Source organism: Epinephelus fuscoguttatus, linkage group LG3 (genome assembly GCF_011397635.1).
Source record: "Epinephelus fuscoguttatus linkage group LG3, E.fuscoguttatus.final_Chr_v1".
In the NCBI taxonomy this organism is placed as follows: domain Eukaryota; kingdom Metazoa; phylum Chordata; class Actinopteri; order Perciformes; family Serranidae; genus Epinephelus; species Epinephelus fuscoguttatus.
This window is the reverse complement of record NC_064754.1, coordinates 43,575,148-43,597,743: the sequence shown is the minus strand read 5'-3', so window position 1 is coordinate 43,597,743 and position 22,596 is coordinate 43,575,148. Positions and strand designations below refer to the sequence as shown.

At 40.2% G+C, this 22,596-nt stretch overlaps 1 protein-coding gene across 4 annotated transcripts in view; it reads left to right on the top strand.

Annotated features, from left to right (window-relative positions):
• Nucleotides 1-22,596, top strand: part of rptor (regulatory associated protein of MTOR, complex 1) — a 287,229-nt gene that overhangs the window by 3,517 nt on the left and 261,116 nt on the right. For all 4 annotated transcript variants that reach the window (XM_049571490.1, XM_049571494.1, XM_049571491.1 and 1 more), the window contains exon 2: nt 78-252. In XM_049571490.1, coding sequence (XP_049427447.1) covers nt 85-252 — 168 coding nt within the window. In that variant the 5' untranslated portion in view covers nt 78-84. The remainder of the gene's footprint in view (nt 1-77; nt 253-22,596) is intronic.

Sequence of the window (22,596 nt, the reverse complement as noted above, 5' to 3'; positions counted from 1 at the left end):
TTCTGGCCACAGCTGCACAGCATGAAGCCACAGAAATTCATCACATCTATGTTACTGACATGAGCTCTCCCCTGTAGGGCCCTGATGAAAATGGACTCAGACTTGCTTCATTCGCCGGCCGTGGGCCTCGCTGAGGAAGAGGAGGCCGACATGAATGACTGGAAACTTCCCCTGGCCTTCATGAAGAAACGACACTCAGAGAAGATTGAGGGCTCCAAGGCTTTAGCACAGAGCTGGAGGATGAAGGACAGGGTAAATTTTTTTCTGCTCATCTGTGTCTGGAGTAATTCAACAGGTTAAGGATGCTCTCTGTGCTGAGTTTTTTTCCTGCAGCTCTGTTGCAAGAGTTGTTAAGGGAATACGCAGACTTGTGAAAGACCTGCATTTTAAATTATAAAATGTCTACAGTATCCCTTTTCGGGAGTAATGGGCTGGCTTGGCTTAGTTGGCCCCGATAGTCCAGCACGACAGGGATTTGCGTCTGTATTACAATAATGAGGATGTGTCTTTGAAGCCCAGCTCAGACCAATGATTATGATTCGTAATGAGACAAAACTGTTGTAGAACGTTGCAGTGAAAAGTTGCAGTGGTGTTGACTGGTTGGTAGAAGCTCGACTCAAGCCGGCTGATGGTGTCACCTGCAACTCAGCTGGTGAAATTGCTGGCGGCTGGTTTTAGAATGTTAAGCACGTCACCTGTTACAATAGCCAATCGGCCTGTAGTTAAGTCTGCTGGTCAAGTCAGAATGACGGCTGACAGCGTGTTTGCTTGCTGTGGCAGTTGCACACACACACACACACACACACACACACACACACACACACAAATGCATACACACACACTCACATTTTCATTGACTGGTTAATTGGAGTTGGTTATTTACGTTGTTGTGTCGCATTTATTATGAATACATCTGATGCTCCTTTTGATTGTGAGTTTTGCCGTTTTGTGAAGTTATATGAGCATATCTTATATCTGTCCATTAAGAATGAGACCTACCAGCACCTCTAAAGAAAGCTCACTGACATTTTATATCTCTAGTATCTTGGACTGAGCCAGGCTAGCTTGTTTTTGCTTTGTAATGTTAATGTAGTTGCAGAAAGATGACTGAGGCCATCCAAGTGTGCTTAGCTGTGATTGGTGCATTAAGAGAAAGGGTGGTGCTTAGAATTGATTAATTAATTGGTCATCCACATCTCAAAATGTCCATCCATTGAAATCAAAGCCCTCAAGACTATGCACTGTGCTTTGAAAAGACATCAGTCTTTAAACAGCCAGGACACAGCAGCAAATCATTGGCTACCCTCACCTTTATTATAGAACCAATTCATTTCATTGTGCTAAAGGCTACCATATTACACTCTGACAGGAGAACCTCAAAGCTTTCCCTCATGAATGGCCACAGTGTGTTTCAGTGCTCATAGAGCTGTCGTTTGATCCACTGCAGTGCTACAGACCCGATTCTTGCATTGCCTCATGGCTACAAAGCACTACCATCAGAATGATGGCAAATGCTACATTGTAATACATAACCCTCACAAACTCTGCACCTATTGTAGAAATTCACCCAGATGAAAATTTAACACCTTGCTGCTGTTAGGACATGAGTGGAATTATATCACAGTGCCTGCCAGTGTCAAGCTTGAGGGAAGTGTTTAATAGGATGGCGTCATTAAATGTGACTCTGGTATTGATTTAAAAGAGGTAATATGAGCTGGTTGAAATGGACATTCCTATCAGAAAGTCATGCTAAATCAACTGTGTAACATTTTTCATTGCTCAGAGCATTTTCAGGCCATAGACCCTCATTTGTACTCTTGGAAGAAGAATGTGTCCTTTCACTTTTCTGTGCTCAGAGAGCTGCGACTAAAGAGAACTTTTTGTGTTTTATGCAGGAAGAATTTGGCTTTAAATGCGACTCTGGCCTGGAGTTGAATCCATCTTTTAAGGTGGCAGTAATTGCAAAATGATGGATATGAAAACAGTTCTTTCACAAGTTATCTTTTGCTGAATAATAACAATATGAATGGCCGTTTGTTGTTGATTAAATTTCTGCACTTTTAAGCACAAATATTCTCCAGTAAGAAAATTCAAGATGCCTCTTGGAATTAGTTCAGCATCAGTTATGTTGTCATATTTTTTTTTATTATGCCTCCGTACTGGCGATAGCCATAGCCAGAGGCATTATGTTTTTGCGTTGTCTGTCCATCCATCCGTCCCATTCTTTTTAACACCTTGAGGGAATTTCATTGGACTCAACAATGAACTGATTAGACTTTGGTGGTCAAAGGTCATGGTCACTGTGACCTTGCATCTGTCTCATTCTCATGAATATGATCTCATGAATGCCTTGAGGGAATATCTTCAAATTTTGCAAAAATTTGAATCCACTTGGACTCAATGATGATTAGTTTTTGGTGGTCATAGGTCAAAGGTCACTGTGACTTTGTCTGTCTCATTCTTGTGAACAGGATATCTCAAGAACATGGTGAGGGAATGTTTTCAAATATAACGCAGACGCTCACTTGGACTCAAAAATGAACTGATTAGAATTTGGTGGTCAAAGATCAAAGGACATGTTTTTGGCCATAACCCAAGAATTTTTGCACTTGTATGACAAAATGATGAAGTGATGGCATTTTGTATCCAAAACATCAAAGGTCAACTTCACTGTGACGTCATAATGTTCTGCATGAAACTCTTTTATGGCCATTACTCAGTCATAATTCAGGAACAGAAGGGGAGACGTTTGGTCAGATACTGAATGGTGACACTAATCTTGAAACTGTGCTGATTGTATAGATCTTCTGTGCTGCCGGGGCAAAGAAGTGTGTGTGAAGCATCCATGTTTTCACAGACATAGATGTAAACTGTAAGAGAAACTTGACTTGTTTAGAGAGGCATACAAATGAGGGGCGTAGTTCTAGTTTATTCAGAGAAGCCCAATAGATTAATGGAGTCTTGATACTTTGGAGCGTCCTCAATTACAAACATAACCTCATGTCATAAAGAGGACCCTGCTTTAATTACGCAAGCGTGTACAAGCGTCTATGAGCACATGTGCTATTTTGGTTCATGCGCAAAGTGCAAAGGGTCTGGGTAAGGTGGAGTATAATATAATATTTCTGAGTTAGGAAAGGGGCAGTGACACACAGACTTAATGAGCTCCAATAATCTGATGTCTCTCATAACGGACCCGTCTGATGTGTATAGAGGTGTTAGTGGTTACTGTGTTGCAGCCTGGTGTCCTGTGCACCTGATTTAATGAAAGCGGACATGGTGGATGGTTGTGTGTAATAACAGATTTATCAACATGTGTTCTGCTGCCTTCAGATGGCAGCAGGGGTTTAATGAAGTGAAGGAGACAGTTTTCTCACAGTCAAAAGCAGCTGTGGAAAACCGATACTGTAAGAATCACTCATTCATTTAGGAGATAAATGAAGAGTGTTTACAGACGTTCCTGCTTTTATCACATTAAATATATTTTTTAAGTCAATTTAAACACATCTACAATTTGGAAGGTGTTCATTAGTTGTTTTACATTTCAGGCACTATTGTGTTATTGCTGTGCAATGTATTTTCTTTGCTCTCATTGATAACATTCCCAAAGTGGCAGCTAAATGACATTATGCCCGAAACAGATGTGCTTCTGATAAGTCTGTTCTGCATTTTTTTGTAACCGTGAACTCCTTGAAAAAGAGCGTTGCAGGGATTATATTTTTTTATAGGCTGATGTGGAAGTTAGCATGGCCCTGGCTCTCTCGTCAAAAAGCCAATGGGATTTTTCCATTGGATGTAGGATTATTGTGGCAAACATGCTCTGTGGCAAACAAGTATTTACAATACTTTTATGTTTTGTTCAGCAAAATAATCTCCACAAATGGACACCTCTTGTATGATTTTTGAAGCCCAAATGCAGTTGCCTCAAGTAAAAAGTTAGACTATAAACAAACTACACCATGGGTGCAAGAAAAATTCAGAGGCCCTGAGTGAGGTATTTACTGATGTATTTTATGTCATAGAACAAAACGTAAAAGTCTCTTCAGCTTGTGTTAACTATAGGCCTTATATTAGACATTTAACAAAAAATTCATTTTAAAAAAACAAATGACCTTGAGACGAGGGAATCACAGGGCTAAAATAACTCATGTCCAGGTTTTAGGACTCGTTTCTGCACCACGCTGTCAGCAGAATCAGGTCCAGACATTAATCGGAGTTGCCCTTTCACACATGTAGCACGCAACAAGCAATTGTTGTGTCAGATGCATTCTTACCTACTTGAAATACTCTGTTTGGTTTAGGCAAGGGAGGAGGCAGGAAATGACACAAAGAGTACACAGCGGTTGTAATTCAGCATTTTTGTCATTTTCACCAGAAATATAATGCCTTTTTATTTTATGAGAAATCACAGGAAGTCCCCTCCTCCAGTGTTCAGGCTCAGCCAAAACTATGCAGCTTAGCTTGCTCATCCAACATCAACAAAAGGTATGTAAAATATAGCAGCTTTAAATAGGCCTATCACAATAACTACTGTTGGTGGACAATATATTGTTCCAGAAATAATTGTGATTAACAATATTATTGTCATTTTATGCCACTGATATGATGATAATAGTATAATAATGCCAGTACAGCCTTTTAAACAGCATAAATAACCAGTGACAGCGAAAGGAGTCCTACCATAGTTTTCTTTTTCTCTTTATTTGGCTTAAGCCTCCTACAGACTGTGAGATTTTAGCAATCTTATAAGTGTAGTGCAAGCTACACAGTGCGACATGGATCTAGGGGTGGGCAATATTGCCCTAAAATGATATCATGATATTTCAGGGTATTTTTGAGATAATGATATTCTTGATATGACAAATTAGTAAAAAAAAAAATACAGATATATATTATTAATATAAGAAAACAGAATTGCAACAAAATAAGTAATGATAATAATTCAAATATTCAGTGAAAACTCAACAAACATCCTTTTTAATTTCTTTAGTTTGTAAACAACAACAGTAACTCAGAGTAAGATTCAGATTCTGTTTACAATATTCATAGTTCATCAAAAAAAAAATCTACCAGAAAATGCATATTTAAACAGCTCCCAAATACAAAAATGTACCCTGGGATCTATATATATAATTTAACAGGGAATTTTCTTCTCTTTTAGCAAAATCCTAAACATACATTAACAAACAAAATGACACAGACTCCCGTGTGTGAGCAGAGGGAGAGACGCTGTGCTGCTCCTGGCGAAGTTGCTGAATGCATTTTCACTGCAGGGAGGGTAACTCATGGTAACTCGCTTAAAGAGTCTGAGAAGTCTGGGGCTGTTCATAAAACATTTAGGATTTCCAGGCCAAACAACACCACAGTTTATTCCTCACTACTGAAGCTGCTCCTCTTTTTAAAACCTCCGTGGCAGCTGTAATAATTTTACTCGCGAGTATCATGATATGAGTTTTTCACGATATTAAAAACTATACTGGTATTATCATGAACGAGATGATATGGCACACCCCTGCATGGATCTAATAAACATGGGTACGACATCAAGTTTGATGTATGCAGACTGTACAATAACAATGGCTACTGAATTGCAGGCTACGACGTATGATGTAGTAGCTTCCCATACTGAGTGTTTTACGGATGCTGCACAGGTTACTACTTCTCCAGCTGTGAAGCACAACATAGAGGGTCACATTATTAAATGACCTTAACTTTTGTGGGCACTATATACTGCGTTGTGTCTGTGTGTGTGTGTATGCTAGCTGCTAGGTTGCTCACCTGTGGAGTTGGACAGCCCAAAATTATAAAAATTATTAAGTCTTATCTGAAATAGCCTGCTGTTTATTCTAGCATCATGTTGACTTAAATGTTAGAGACATTCTCATGGTAACAAACATGGATGTGAACACACAGCAATACTTTAGAATATATGGACATGACCTCAGTAATTACTGCTGACCTAGATAAGTCGAAACATAATTATAGTTACAGGCCTAGCTGTAGATGAGAGGGGAGTTGACTGCTGAAAGTCATGATGACATATTAAAGTTAAAGTCTCAATTTTCAACAGTTATTTGATAAAATGATATGAAATACATTGGGTATTGAAATTGCTATTTTTATTCTCAAATTATATCAATTTGGTGCTGGCTAAAACCTAATTGTAGGGTGCCAAAAATTCCTCTATACAAAAAAAACCCTGCTCCCACCTGTTTGCACCTCCTCTCCCAACTGTGCACCATGCAAAATACCACACAGACGGGAAGAGCAAATTTCAAGGTCAGTTAAATATCAAATGGTTTGAGCGCTGCTTATACTGGTTGCTTTGCCACAAAGATAGGACCCAGAATGTTACTATGCAGCTTTGTATATTTTCTTTTCAGATATTCAGAGGTGATAGTGTAACTGCTTTGGATGATTTAAGGTGATGGGCAGTATCTATAGCAGTTCCGATAGTGAGCAGGTTGGTATGCGAACAGTTAATCCTGGTGAGAGCTGCGCTAGGCTTTGGAGTGGGCTGTAAATGATGTTCTGCACTGTGGGAAATCAGAGGTCTTGCTCTTGTAGACATGTATATAGTACACACACAAATACACTCACACTCACAGATGTCTCTGGATGAACACAGGAGGAAAGAGGGAGGCTGTACACTTACAAGGCCCATTGGTCAAAACGGTGTCTTTATTCCCCTGGCGGGCCAATGAAAGTTATTCAGCTGTGTGTGTGTGTGTGTGTGTGTGTGTGTGCGTGTGTGCAGCATGGTTGTGTGTACTTCAGCTGCACTTGCCAGGAGTTATCATGATAACAGTTTTCAGATATGGTGTATGAGTAGTTACCAGCATTGCACAGCAGAGTCTAAGGTCAGAGCTACCATCAGATAACAAGTGGCTCCTTTAAGGAATAAAAAGCTGCTTAACTGTAACTGATTAGAAAACTATGAAAAGCACATGGAGTATTGTTTCTGCCTGTGCTGTTACCTGCAGTGAAAGGAATTAAGATCAAAGGTGTGACTCATCTTGTCAAAAGTCCTTTATTGAGCTGTCAGACCCGCAGTGTGAAATGAAAGCAGTCCGTTTGACAAGGAGTGAATGAATGGGATTAGGACTGCAATAATTTTACATGCCTTTGATTGTTTCCCATTAAGAAACAAACAGAACGATGACACCAATTCAGTTGGTGGTTTTTGGCTTGTTACCATCCTCAGACTCACAGTGAATGTACAACATGACGCCTGCACGTTGACTGCAAACTCACATGGACCTTGACCTGATGAGATAAGATGATTACAGCATGGGATTTGACCATTATTGATCTTTGGGTGGATCCATTAGCTCACAAACATCAACTGACATTGTAGATTGTAACAGTGAGTAATGTTTATGTCAGTGATACAAAGTGTATTTTTCATAACTTACGATAAAATAATGAACACCTTTTGGCTTTAATTGGAAAATTCTGAAGTGGGCAAATGTAGGTCTTTTACACAGCAGACAATTTTAGCTGTCAGAGAGGGAAAATGACAGATTTTACTAATAGCAGTGGGCAGGGTCCAAAACTAACTTTTTCACTAACCAGCCAGGCTGGCTGGTTAGTGAAATTTTTTACCAGCCAGGCAGATATATTACCAGCCAACCAAATAAAAATTGCTTTTATATGTTGTAATTTGCTATTGGTATTACTTAGCATGTCATTTGGGTCTTGTATGCGATTCTCAGTCAATATTTTAATAGTGTGCACTAATATTAGTAATAATGTATGCTAAAATATGAATAACTGTTTCAACAGTTAAGTGTAATATTTGGGTTAATAAATTCTGTAGTATTCTTACTACAGTGCAGAAACAATCTTTCATTAAGGAATTTTACATGAATCACTGACTTCAGTCCCCTTTGGACAGTTGAGACATAAGATTTTAGCTCGACCAGACTGCAACAGCAGGGCCTGCCCTATATAAACGTGAATGTCTGACCAGTGGTGGACAAAGTATTCAGTGACATGACTTGAGTGAAAGTAAAGATACTCTTGGCCAAGTATTACTCCAATACAAGTGAAAGTTGTTCAGTCATTTTTTTTTTTACTTAAGTGAAACTGCACCAACTGATTAACATACAAGTAAAGAACAGTCCCTTCATAAGTGTGCGTGAGGTTTGTGGATGGTTACCTGCCACAAAGAGAGAAATGTGAACGGCTCGTTTCTCCTCTGACACAACACATACCTGTGTGCTCAGCTGTTCAGTTACGTTTGGGCAGCAATCGCAGTGCACCGAAATTCTCGCGCGAGCCGGAGAACTTCCGTTCACATCAGATGCGCATTTCTCCATGCTGGTCGACAAGTGGTTCTGCTCGCAGCTGTTGTCTCCGTCACATTTGGGGCTGTTTTTCCATCATGGGCAATTGCCCGACTTGACACATTCGCTCGCGCAGAAAATAGACCAGACGCCGAAACGATCACTGCAGGGCAGCTCCGCGGCCGGTATGGATGACACAATTGGTTAACATGGGCGCCAAAAAGAAACTGGCTTTGCTTCTCAGTGCTTCGAGGCTATTCACACCGCTTCCGCGGGCGGTGTGGCCCTGGTGTTACGTGACCAAAGATTGTCTCTGCCTGAAATACACATTACTCTGCCAGGAAACCAGCCGATACCAGCACCGTTCTGCAGTGACAAAAAATGCATTTTTCGCTCTTAAAAAAATAACTTGCCAGAGTGTCGAGTGGTCTCAAAAATTTACCAGCCAGAGACAAAAACTACCCGTAATTGGTGAGTGGCGAGTATTAGTTTTGGACCCTGGCGATGGGTGACATATTGGTTATACTCCATGTACTGCGGCTTGTTCCATGTGGGATGTATAAAATGACTACATTGTGAATATTGACTCTTTGAGTCAACTGTCGCATTGTTTTGTTTTTTGAAACCACTGATATGAGAATCACTTCTGTGTTTCAGTTCTCTTGGTCTCATGTTTGGCTTTCTCCCTCTCATAGACACACCCACACTTTGGGAAAGACTCACAAACATGTGACATACGTGAGACAGCATGCACAGTAGGACCCTGAAACTGAAACAGTTAAATGGAAATCAGCCATCATAAAAGGTTTAAAGGGATAGTTCAACATTTTGGCAAATTCGCCTATTGCCGTAATCCCTATAGTCATATGAGTAGGTACATTACCTTTAATTGTCAGTGCATGCTGTTCTGAGATCGGTGGGACAGAGCTGCCCGCTGAAATGGAGGTGAAGGGTACAGGTCCCTCTCTCCCTCAAAACTGATCAAATACACCATCAAATGACTCCAAAACGCTCTAGTGGACAACACATGGCTTGCGCATTCCCCACGCTATGAAATAATAATGTATAATTAAGTAACATTACGACACATGAAGCAAATACTCGATCCAGCTTTTTCACTTCCGATCCGATACCGATATTACAGCCTTGAGTTTTGGCCGATACCGATACCGATCCGATCCAAGCTCGTATTATACATATTCACTTATTTTGTTGTCAGTCATGTTAGAAAAGGTTTGATCAAGCAATATCACTCTAACAAGAACAACTACTTAATCGGGTTAGTGAGAATGATCCACAACAGTTGCTATGAGAAACTGACCTGTTTATTGTTAACAGGGTTAAATAAACAAACTTTAAATTTGAACATTAACATTAAATAAAAAATATAGCTGGTTTGCTTTGGCTGCTTTGGCCCCTTAATAAATAGAAAATAGATCAACACAAGAAATCTTTAAAATGTCCAACATTGAAATTAAAATAGCAGCAAGACTCCACACACTTGTGCTTTGGCCCCCTAATAAATAAAAAATAGATTAACACCACAAGACATTGTTGGCATTTAACAAACAATGCAGCCTTTCCTTTTCACTTATTTTAGTAGTCAGTGCCAGCCTGGTGCACAGGCACACAATATTGTACAACTGTTTAAACAAGCAATAGTCCATCCATGGCTCCAATTTCACAAAGCCACCAAACTCCATTGGAAAAAAAACGTTAATTTTAGCTTGCTGAACATAGGATTAGTTCGATTCGAATAGGTAGTTTGAGTTATTGTATGACTTTGGTGAATCCAAACTAACCCTTTAAACGCCATAGTCAAACAATTACACAAACAAACTGTTTGAGGCAGCAGTAGACCAGCAGCTCAAAGTTAAATCACAGTTTTTCTCAGTTGAATCTGGCTTGAAGAAAGTGATATAATGGCTTCATTTTCCCATTGAAAATCACTGTCCGGCAGTAAGGTAAAGCAACAAAAATACTCTCGATATAGAGTACACTTAAAGTGATTTTTTTAGGTGGACTTTTTTTAGGTGGCCAAAATATGTTTTGCTGCTGCCCCTCGTCCACAACAGTAGATTACTTTGTTTCCATTTTGGACTGCCTGCTTCTCCAAACTTGGGACGTGCTGACTGACACCTGCTATCAATGGATAAGTGCCCTATATAGCTCCACTTCAGAAACTCCAAACTATCCCTTTAAGGGCGTTTCCATATCCATTCATAGTTTAATGTGGAAGTAGAAATTGGACCTGTGCACGTGCACCCAGTTCCACAAAGGTTCTGTTTACGAAACAGAACCAGGTGTTATTGCGTCTTTATGAATCTAATGTGAGGCGAATGCACAATGATAAAAGAAAGCAGGGTTTTCTGTCTCTAATCCCATGGGTTAAATGCTATTTTGATTAACAGAACTGCCTCAAAGCTAGAAGCCAAGCTAAGCTGACCTACACACCTATGACCTATGCACTGAAACCTTTCTCTCCCTACCTGTTATGCTGCATATTCATCTGTGGAACTGTAAGCTGTATGATGTCAGAGCAGCTTGACGCAAACTAGAGGGCAAACCTTTATGTTCCTAGTCTAACCCTGTAGCCTCATTGTAAACCCTGCCAGCGTCCTGTCTCCCTCTAATACCCGTTTGTCCTGACCTGGAATTCTGTCAAACATAGAAATGACGTTGTGGAGGCTTATTTTTAGGACCATGTGCGTATGGGAGCTGTTGAGCTTGTTGAGCGTGAAGGTGGATCAGAATTGATTTTACCTGCCAATAGCAAAATAGCAAAGGAATTTGCCTTGGTGGCAATTTCGTGGAGACAGTGCAGTGTGCACAGAGAATAGAATAAACATGTGAACATGAGCAACAGGCAGCAGGATGTCCAGTTTGATCTGAGTAGCAGCAGGAAGTTTTACTAACTAACACTGTATACTAGGGTTGGACAGTAATACGGTAATGAGGTATCCCGCGGTATCTAAAAATAGCAACGGTATCAGTTTCATTACCGTCACTGAAAAAATCTGCCGCCCTATAGGTCTGTTATAATATTAAATATAATTTATTTAATGTCTAAATAATGACTGTTTGTCCAGCACTTATGTATGTGTGGTTGAGTTTTCAATTTAATACTATTACAATTTAAAACTAATAATAGGCTATAATGTTTCTCATAACTGTTGTCGGGAGATGACATTTGATAAAGTTTTTGGATGTGACGTCGTCACGTGACAGCTCAGACGTGAGAAAGAGAAGAAAGATGGCAAGCCGCGCATCAAGTGAGTTGGTCCCCAAAAACCCCACAACTTCACAACTTCTGCAAGCAGCAGCAGCAGGTCCAGTTTCCATCAGAGTGGAGGAGGGAGAAGTGCAACCTGAACCACCCAAAAACAGATGACTCTGGGCAGTCTCCTTCAAAGAAAAGCCAATGCGGTGGCAGGTCCGGTCGGCACCATACAGGAGCGAGCAGGAGCAGAGATAACTGCCTGTTGTTGTGAGCCTGTTATTCAGGGAGACGAAGACCTCCTTCTCAGGTGGAAATGTGATGGAGCCAGGCGTTTTCCTCTGATGTCGAGGCCTGCCTGGAAGTACCTGTGGGTTTGTGCCACGAGCTCTCCATCAGAGCGCATATTCAGCACTGCAGCCAAATTTGTCAATCCACTAGCCTATGTGCCCTGCTCCAGCTGGAAAAAGTAAACATGCTGGTTTTTCTGGCGAAAACCTGCTGCTATAGTTATCATTATACTTTGTTTTTATGTCATTTTCAATGAGGAGTAGCCTGTTCTGATGGGCAAAACAGTTGGGACTTGGAGAGGGTGAACTTTTCAAACTAAAGGAAGGCTCTAAAAATAAACCAACGAACAGTATTTCCCGTTGCTTCTAAGGATAGGATTATATATGCCCATTTTCAGTCATGCCTTGTTATTTATTGTTCTGTTCTTCTTATTTGATAAGCCCTAATACTGGATGCTGTAGAGCTGTGCTTTTAATGTATTTGATTTATGTTGATAGGTTCTAAAAATAAACCACCAGAGTAGTAGCTGCTGCGGTCGGATACGCTGTATAGCACACATTATCGTTACTGCTGTTCATTGTTTCCCACAGGACAGGAATCTATTTGTGGTGGTGTGGGGGGGGCGGGTATTAAAAATATTTTTCAATACTCAGAAGAAGGAGTGAACATCCAACGTCAGAGTTAATTACTAACGAGCAGAACCTTACAGCCGGGTTCCACCAGCTGCAAAAGTAAGCGTCCCGTCAGCGTAGCGTCGCGGCGTATTCATTTGGGCTCCACTGACTGCGTGGAAGCGACACATAGAGAAGCCAGCGGGGTTGTTTACCGTTTGCTGAGCCATGAAATGTTAAAGCATTTTCCACCTAAGTTATTACATATATTTGAGTTATCTACAAGTTTACTGTAGTGATTGTCATCTTCTCGCTTTCAAATGTCCGCCACGGACATTTACACAATGTCACGGATAAACATGGGTAAATGCATGAAAAAAAATCATCACATATCACCTCTGATAATGGTTTATTCATTTAAAAACACATTGTGCTCGTTTAGCACACTATTTCATGTAGTTTTTATCTGCTGGAGGGTCGCGTAGGGGAGCATAGCGCGACAAAAATAGAAGAGCCGCGTAAAATAGAGAGTTGTCGCGCCGCTCCCGTTGCCGGTGCAGCCACTGTAATTGATTAACGGGGGCGAGCTGCTATGGGACTCATGCTGCAGTTAACACTACTAACAGCGTGAGTTAATGTCTCTGCACATGTTGAGCTTCCAGCTATGTTAATACAGACACAGGCTAATAAAACAGCTAATATAACATGATGAGTTAGAGTTGACTTTTGGACTTGTTTGCCCACATATTTGTACCGAGAGGTCTTCGGATCCATTCTGCTACTACGTCTGCTTCTTGTTCTTCTTCTTCTGGTGGACCAGGTGTGTTAAGTGCGTCTTTACGATGCATACCGCCACCTATTGCACCGGAATTGTAACGACAAGCTACATTCACAGACAGTGAGTCCCATTATAATGTGTTTATGAGCGAGGTCGAACAGGTAGCGCCAAAAGCATAAAAATCTATATGTGGCGGAGATAATTTATTCGTGGCGCACCACCACAGATAAATGAATGTATGGGAAACACTGGCTGTTGTTATTTATTGATACTTTTTTGGAAGTGGACTGAAGCCCACAGACAGTGTTGTTATTTCATTGTTTGGTTGACTGTTGCATTTGCACTTTTTTTTTTTTTTTTTTAATATTTATTAATAAAAGTTGTTAATGTTGTACATGTTTTGTTGTTGTTTTTTCAGTATTCTTAGGCCTATGTAATGTTTGTTATTATGTTTCTGAAAGGTATAGGCAAAAGCCGTCATTTTGGCGACTACCTCTGAGCTCTTTTAAAGTGATTTTTAATTAGTCGCGGTAATACTGTATACCCCGGGAAAATGTGGGGAAGGTTTAATGGTAACAAAATTTGGATACTGTATACAGGCAGTGAAAATGTTGTAAGTTTTTAGCATTTTCTGTAAAATACTAAATGTTTGTGACAATAGTATTCTGGAACTAGTTTTGATTTAACTTCATCTTTGCAGACAGCATACTAACATACATGCTGCAGGGTCACTGATCTCTCCAGTGCGCCTGCCGTTAACACTTTGAAACCTTGATCGACATCAGTTTTGTTGTAGTGCATTCAGACGCCATTGAATTGATTGAGCATTTAAACCTTTAAAACCTGAGCAGATTGGTTTGATTTCTTTGAAAACTTGGGTACAACAGCAATGAGCACAGACCCCTCAGTCGATTGAGATTCCTTCAAGTTGAGCATTTTTTTTCCAGATTTAGCTACAAAGTGACCTCTTCTTTTTCCATGCTGTTCTCTGGTACAGGTAGCTGCAGACCTAGACCAGGCCTGGGCTTTGAAGCCAGTTTTCATATTGGCCAAACAGTGGAATTACAACTGCTCAGTCTGTCACATGATGTCATTTGGCCCCAAATGACTTTTCCCCATAGACTTATCTGGGAAAGACAGGTCCGTAAATTAGCACATACGTTTTCTGAGGGTCACAACCCCTGCGAAATGACTCATTTCATTATCAGAATTTGATCCATGTAGTCTGATAACATTTGAAAAGTCTAGTAGAGCCGCAAGATTAAATCATTTTATCCATATTCAAGTTAGCGAAGTGCTAAACAGGCAGTAGCCAGCTTGGCGATCAGAAGTCCCAATAATGGGCCCATAGAGCAATGATGGGGAAGCAGCACTGATCATCAGGATAATTCTATAAACGGCAGTTGAATGTTATTAGCTTCAGACACCACTGAGCGTCTTTTGTAGGAATGAGCAGTGCCCCTCCTCCAACGCTGTATCCAGGTCTCTTTATACATCCATCACCCAAACACAGGCTGAGTGAGACGGAGGAAGCTGCCCAAAGCAAGAAAGGATTTTCTCAAGCAGGCTAAGAGATAATGTTATCTTCTGCCTTCTACGTAGGAGTGTTGAATTCACAGCAACATAATACAATACAGTCTCTGGCCTTTGTTTGGTTTCCATTGTTGGTAAAAAATGTTGCTGCATGTGTCCAATCTGTTGTTAGCATAGTTAGCACGCATTAGCTGGGAGGATTTGATTTGAACTTACAGTAGAACATTCGTATTCAACAGCCAAATCTGATTCGACTGATGTAATTCTGATTTGGGTACAGCCCTACAAAACATTTGTAGACACTAGAAACATTCTCATTAAAAAACATTAAATATTGTCTCTAAATTCATGCAGACCTTTTTTTTAGTCATATTTATTTATTTTTGAGCAAAATTGAGCTCGTTGCTGGAGATGTAACCAAACGTGATAAAATAGAAAATGATTAAAAGCCTGATTTGATGTGTTTACATAGACCGCTATTCTGTTTTCTTGATGGTGATGGGGATACTTGTGCTGAGCTATGCCGTAGGCAACAGCGGCCACTCAAGCTCAGGCTGGCCATTGTTAATGTTTATCTACAGTACGCAAAGTAAAACAAGCTGTTTAATTCATCACGTGTCATTGGTATGTCATTTGCCAAAACAAATGCTTGAAGTAGTTTCCATCGCTCTTCAACATACAGCTCACTGTGGCTGATTCTGTCTCTGCTATTTCTTTTGGCAATGTTTAAAACTGATTCATTGACCCATTACTGCTAAATATGTCCATATCTTGTTGTGTAAACCTTTTTTTTTTTATTAAAGGAGAACAACACAAACACGTGATAAACAACATATTGTGTTCCATTTAGGTGCTGTACAGTAAATGCCTCCCATTGGTTCACCAGGAGAAAGCTTTGAATATGAAGAAGCAGCAGGAAATGTCTGGTTTGCATCAGCAGTAATGCAACACAGCTCTGATACTGATATAAAGCGATCAGTAGTCTGATTTCTGAAAGTATGGATGGGCTTGTATGAGTGAAACTAAACTCCAAACCGCAGAGACTCAGTAAGAAGCTACAGGGGAGCTAAACACAGAGAGACTTTAAAAAACACAGGGCTTTGTTTATAGTCTTGGCACAGCTCTACTCTGCTGTGAGGACGCAGAAGAAATGCATGTTTTCATAGGCTCAGCATGGTTAACATGGACCAACCTGAGCCCATGGAAATGCAGCATTAACATCACTATTATGTTCAGGCTTTTGGAGTTTGCAGCCCAGGTTATGTACATGCACATGTAAACATTATATATATTGGATTCAGGAACCTGCAGATCATCCCTCAGGCCCCGATCAGAAAGTGTTTTGCTGGTTGTAAAACATGAGCCGCACTGCACTGCCTTTTTTTTTAACTGGAATGGCACTACTAAAAAAATGGTTGCTGCGCCTCTTTATTGTTGCCAGGCAACAACCCCATCACCTCCTTACCCTAACCTTCCTATGTGATCAATGTATTTTTTTTATTTATTTATTTATTTTTTAAATAAATTTCACAGTCATTAGTGTCTTGTTCCTCAAATGGACAGGCAGAGGGTACTTGTTGTAGCTCTGGTTGAGGGTGAGAGGCTGTCAGCAAATAGTTTGCTGGGCACAGGGAACAGAGATCTGTGTGGGTACATGAGACCCCAAAAAAGAGGGTGGATCCTGAGGAAGTACCACCAGCTGGTCCAGGAGCTTTGCCTCCATGATGGTCGTTTCAGGTACTGCACTTTTATGCTTCCACGCCTGCTGTTTACTATTGAGATGGTGGTAATTGCAGTTGTAAAGTCACATAGCTCTGGGTATCCAGCAGCTGCTACCACCAGTTTCTCCTCAATTGTTTACCAACTGTAAACTTGTTGTCATGACCACCACAGAAGGTCCACATCTCAAATCATCTGATTGGACAGTAGGGAAAAAGCAGAGATGATGTGGGGCGCTTTTCCACTCTGAGTTGAAGTTTTTTCAACTCAAGGAGTTCAGAGCGTGCCGGCAAAAATGCCAGGAGCCTAGGGCGCAGAAACATGAGGCGCATAGCAAAAGAAACAGAAAGCAAAAAGCTGCATTTTCATAAAAAACAATTACAAAAATCTGCCTCCAGCTGCTACAATGCTCTCTGTGGGATTAAGGCCTCGTTATGGTTTTAAGAAACCTGTTAGAACTCTTGGCATGTGAACACCTGATCCAGGTGCTTCCTCAGCTTGACTTATGTCAGTGGTGAGGAAAACAAAAAAATGTAATGATCAACAATATGATGAAAATCTGACACTGGTAATGTAGAGGATGAATATTAAACATATTAAGATACTTCCACTTGTGTTACTGCTGGTTAGATGACAAAAGCAAATTTTTCCAATGTGGAAAAAAACAGTGGAAATCTGAGCCTCCACACTTACTGAGGATATACACATGCAGGGAAAAAATCATGTATACAGAAAGATGAAAAATACAAGTCTCTTTATGCTCCATGTAAATGTCACATTTCAAATATAATCAAAACCAGGATCAGACTCCAAACTGGGACACTGTTGTGTCTTTATACATTCTTATTGGAATTTCTTTTTTTTCCCACTCTCAGACACTAACACAACAATGCTTTACTTTAACTATGATTCACTACGTTCTTTGTAATATTCTTACAGTATTTCAGTATTTCTCATCAGTGGCCCAGTTGTTTCCTTCATCTTCCCTGATGCCCGCAGCACTGCTGTAATTAACACAGTGACAGCACATTGTCGTTGAAACACTTAGAGCAGAATATATAATTGTCAAAGCCGTTTGTAGCTGCGTGAAAATGGCCTGTGGGTGTTTGTGTAACAATGTTCGTTCCTGAGATTTTTAAATTGTACATATCAGATCATTTGTCATTCAAGCACAATTTGAAATACTTTATTCTGTGGACATGCACTGGTGCATGCAACTTTTTAAATTACATGCTGCGAAATATTTTTTATTGACAGCAATTTTTTTACTGTTCCATTCGGTGTATTTGTGCCTCTTTTCACCACAGCCACAGCTGGATCTGATGGAAATTACAGTAATTTACAGTAAAACATCTTCAAATCTGTATGGTCATAGATGAGTTTTCTAGAAGCTTCTCAGCAAATCTAATATAGAAACTTATAAAAAAAAAACATTAAGACCTCTTTGCTAGCTTCTTTAGATAGATATTACGTACTGAATACTGACTTCTGCCTGTCAATTACCAGCTTCTCATGGTGACATCTTCCAATGCTAACTAAATGTGATACTGGAAGTTACTGAAAAAAAGTTAATGTTTCTTTTTTTAATATTTATAAAAAATTGAAAAAGCACTAAAATCCCATATGAAGGGGTGTTGACAGAGTTTTGTTTGGTGGCATTATTTGCATTATTTGCAAGGTAATAAACTGCATTATATCGCAGTATATTGTATCGCAAAATGCAGTATATTGCAGCACATTTAAAATAGCAATAATGTAGTATTGTGATAATATCGTATCACTGATCCTCTGGTGATTCCCAGCCCTGTTAATAAACCTTGTTCTGAGTTGAACTGCTACGACCATGTGGCAAATAATAAGAGTTTAGTCTGTTAGCTCGATGTTAACACATAATGGGGATTACCATTAGTGTGCCAAAGGAAATTAGCATCGCGATTGCCATAATATTTTTATAATCTGACTATAATAATAGTCTGTCAAATATCCAACTTGAAACAAACTTCACTGTAGTGCGGCAGCAAGGCAGCAAGGCAGCGCGGCTAGCTTTATCGCAGTAATCAGCGCTGCTGCTGCATCGTGCTGCTCTCTCTCACTGTCAGTGTTCTCTTTTCTTACTGCAACCCCTCATCAATTTGGTTTTCATTATGTGAGAAAATGTATGTGTGGCGTGTTAGTGTGTAAAAATTGTCAATTCTGTGAGTCTACGTATAGTCAGTGGGAGAGCGTTGGTAGCTGGACCTAGTGACGTGCACAGTTGCATGAAAAGGTGAGAATTATGTGCACAGCTCAGATTGTGCATGCATTACCATCCAGATGCAAATAATATTTTGAGCCCCATTGATGTGAACTTCCTTTTGGATTTACAAGTGGCTCACTGCAGTCTACATTTGGTCTTTTAATTTGAGGAGGGACTGGGATTTTAACTACTTGACTTGAGATTATCAGGTAGATGCCGTACTTGATATCTGGTGTCAGAGCAAGCAATTGAGGCTTATGGTTACTGTAACTTGCACTACTCTGGACTAGCTTACTCTCTCGCTCTCTCTCTCACACACACACACACACACACACACACACACACACACACACACACATAAAACATTCACTTCTCCCTCATATCCCTCCCTGCTTGTTTACACACGTGCCGTGGCTGCTGGGTTTTTCGATTTAGGAATAATGAAATCAATAAGTCATCAATATCCAAGCCCATGGTAATAATGTGGAAATGAGACAGGTGGTCTTTGCAGCTTTATTGTCTGCATCATTAGTTGAACTCAATCAATGTACACGGTTCATTAGGCAGCATATAGACTTTCAGCCACAGAGGCATGAAAAGAAAACGTATTGTCAAGGTACTAATAATAATTACATGCCAGTGATTTTTATATCCGTGTTGAGTTATTGCAACCGCCCTTAAACCAAAAGCCCCAGACTAAAGAGTGCTTGTTAACAAGCTCCCACCCTGCTGAAATCTTTGAGCAAGATACTGAAGAAAGATGTAGTTCTGGCACTGGCCTTGACCCTACCTCAGATCCCAGATCTCTGACCTCTGACCTCCCTGTGTGAAAAGAGGAGGCTCAGTGTTTTCGTATTTGTATACACTTGTGGGATTTCTGGTTTTCTGAAAATTACGTGCATCCTTAAAAAAAAACAAAAAAAACAAGTGGTCTTATTGAGGCCATTAGCTGCATGGAAATGACTCCATCTCAGTTTGTATCATCTTTCATTTCCTCTTCATGTCAGCGTAATTAGGGGAAGGATAATGCTGATGGTTTTTGTTGGGAATGAAGATTAATGAACAGTAACACTCTGTGTCTTCTGGTAGAGATGGATGTGAAGACTTTGGTAAGTGGATAGTGTCATGGAGAAATTGCTTAGAAAGGTCCAACTTTGTCATTGCAGTGAAACCATCATGTATCTCATTCTTATTATGCTTTTATTATACATCTTCAGTATAGACTGTGTACGTTGTCCTAGTTGAGGCCTTCAGCATTTTTAAATACAGTTCTATTTGTCATTGTTAAGTAGAACACAACTGGCATATAGCTTTGTCACTATTAATCCATCACTTCATTTCTTCCCACCAGGCATGGTTTTAAAATTCGATGAGAAAAGTGCAAAGTTGTCTTGAGCATGAAAGATTTGCAGTGAAAGTTTTGCACATTTGCAAAGGATGTGGAGATGATGATATTATCCAGTGTGTGAGAAAGCCCTGCCTACAATGCTGGGTATCTAATACACAATTAGCCCACTTAGACAAGTCTTGCTGGATTTAAATACTGATGGCTTATAGGATAATGAATAGATATGCACAAAAATGTGCCCCTCTGATGCCTTAATATTGCCCAGATGTAAGAGAAGGAGTGATGCAGCCAGGAGGGGGCTGTGATAGCTTTTAGCACTGACTTGAGTGTGGCTATTTGTTTTAAGCATACTGAACCCTTATAGGGATACTTGCCAATTTTAACTAGCTTTGTATCATAACAGTGTGGGTAGAATGTGTAACTTGACTAAGGTAAACTTTCCTTCATTTTGCCAGTGCTCAGGTCCCACTGCTCATCTCTCAGCTCAAATCCAAACCCATAATGCAGATTTTCATTGGCCCTCGGGCTGTTGCTCAAACTGTGGATAATACTTCCCTATAAGGACACTGTTTTCTCTGGTCATGTAGCACCGATTTCAAAAGTATTTATATCTTTTTCTATTTATATCGTTTTTATGAAAGTCCATCTTTCCAGCAGTGAATTACGTCTTTTATGAAACTTCTGCTGCTGACTCATGGACTTGCATTTATCGTCTTTGGCCACAAACCATTTTGTAAATATCCTAAAAAAAAAAAAAATAAATAAAACACACTTCGTATTTCAACAGTAGTCTTTTCTGGGCTTTCAGCTGAAGTGTCCAATATTTGACCTGTTACTGCCAGCTAGCCATGGTACACCCGGAGGAGATCGATGCTTTCTACTATTTTAATAACCTTCATTTATTGCAGGCCTAACAAATGGGAAAATCAGGGGCCATTGATCGACACAGCGCGTGGTGCTGGGGGCATTATGGGAGTCTTAAAAGGGCACAGAGGGAAAAAGCCTGGAAAGTCCCCTGGAGTCCCGTGCAGTTACTAATGAGAGGAGGATGGCGACCAATTATATGCATAGGCCTTAACAGAAAGACATGCGCACACACTCACATACGCATATGTACATGTCTCCCTCCTTGTCCCCTGTCTGTCTCCTTCTCTTTTCAGTTCCATCTCTTTTTATCACAGCAGTGGAGACTTTGTATATGAAAAATCTAAGTTCTGTTAAAGCATATGCTCCAGCACTCCTCTGATGTCTCTTTTTCTCTCCTCATCTACTTTCTTTCTCCTCACAGAGACTGATTATTGGAAATCCATGAGGTTCAGCATACCTGTTTAAAATCTAATTTTGTTTAGGCTTTCCTCTCAGATTAATGCTAACAGTCAAATTAACAGGCTGATAAAGAGACACCTTTTTATGGGTCAAAAGGTGCTTTGTTCTCAGTGGGAACCCGCGCTCTGCTTTCCTTTTAGCCTGCACAGCTTTCACTCTCTTTTCTTATCACTGTCTTTAACACTCCTCTTTCTTTTGACTACAGTCTTGATGTCTCTTTGTGCTTTTTCTAGCCCTGCAGTTGATTATTTCATTGTTGATTTATCTATCACTCATTTTTTTGTTGTTCAGAAGTTGTCAAAAATAAAAGAAACATTCAAGTATCACAGTATTTACCTTACAAAACAGCAAGTCCTGAAATTTAAGAAGTGGGAGCCAGAGAATATTTTTAAATTTTTGCTTTTGAATTACTAAATTATTAATTATCAATTTTTTGATTGTTTGCAGTGAGTTTTGTCAGTCCACTAATCAATTTCATTCTTAATTTCCTCTCTGATACCATTAATTAAAGGGTAGAGACTTTACAGAACAACTGGAATTAAAGCAGACTTCCATCTGCGCCTTTTGCCCAATGTCAGCCGATCCCAGCTGACATCGGGCAAAAGGTGTGGTACACCTTAGAGAGGTCGCCAGACTATCACAGGGCTGACACACAGAGGCAGTCAACCATTTATCCTCACATTCACACCTACAGGCAATTTAGAGTCACCAGTTAACCTAACCTGCATGTCTTGGGAGGAAGCTGGAGCACCTGGAGAAAACCCATGCTGAGATGGGGAGAACATGCCGACTCCACACAAAAGGGCCCCTCTTGCTGTGAGGCAACAGTTGTAATGCGGCAAGAAAGTTTGTAGTGTATGATGTTTCCTCAGTTTTATATTCAGTGACTTGAGCTTCGTGTGACAGTGTGTGCGTGTCTGCGTGTGTCTTTCTATAAAGCTTGGACATGTTACGTGAATCCAGAAGTTATGTACTTATTTGTCATAGGCCACTCCCACTACTTTTAGCCAACCGGAATCAACACAAACACACATTTTCACGCACACACTAGACCTCCATGCTAAATTTCAGCCTCTGAGGGCAAAAATGGTGACTGCCAATTGGTGGGGCAATTTTTTCTAACCAACTGACTGACAGAGCAACCTATAGTGCTGCTTGTCGGAGCTAAAGAACCTCAGACTTGAAGGTCCACTTACAGTACCTGCTTTTTGTGGAGCTTTAAGAAGCTTTACATGGTCTTCATCAGTGG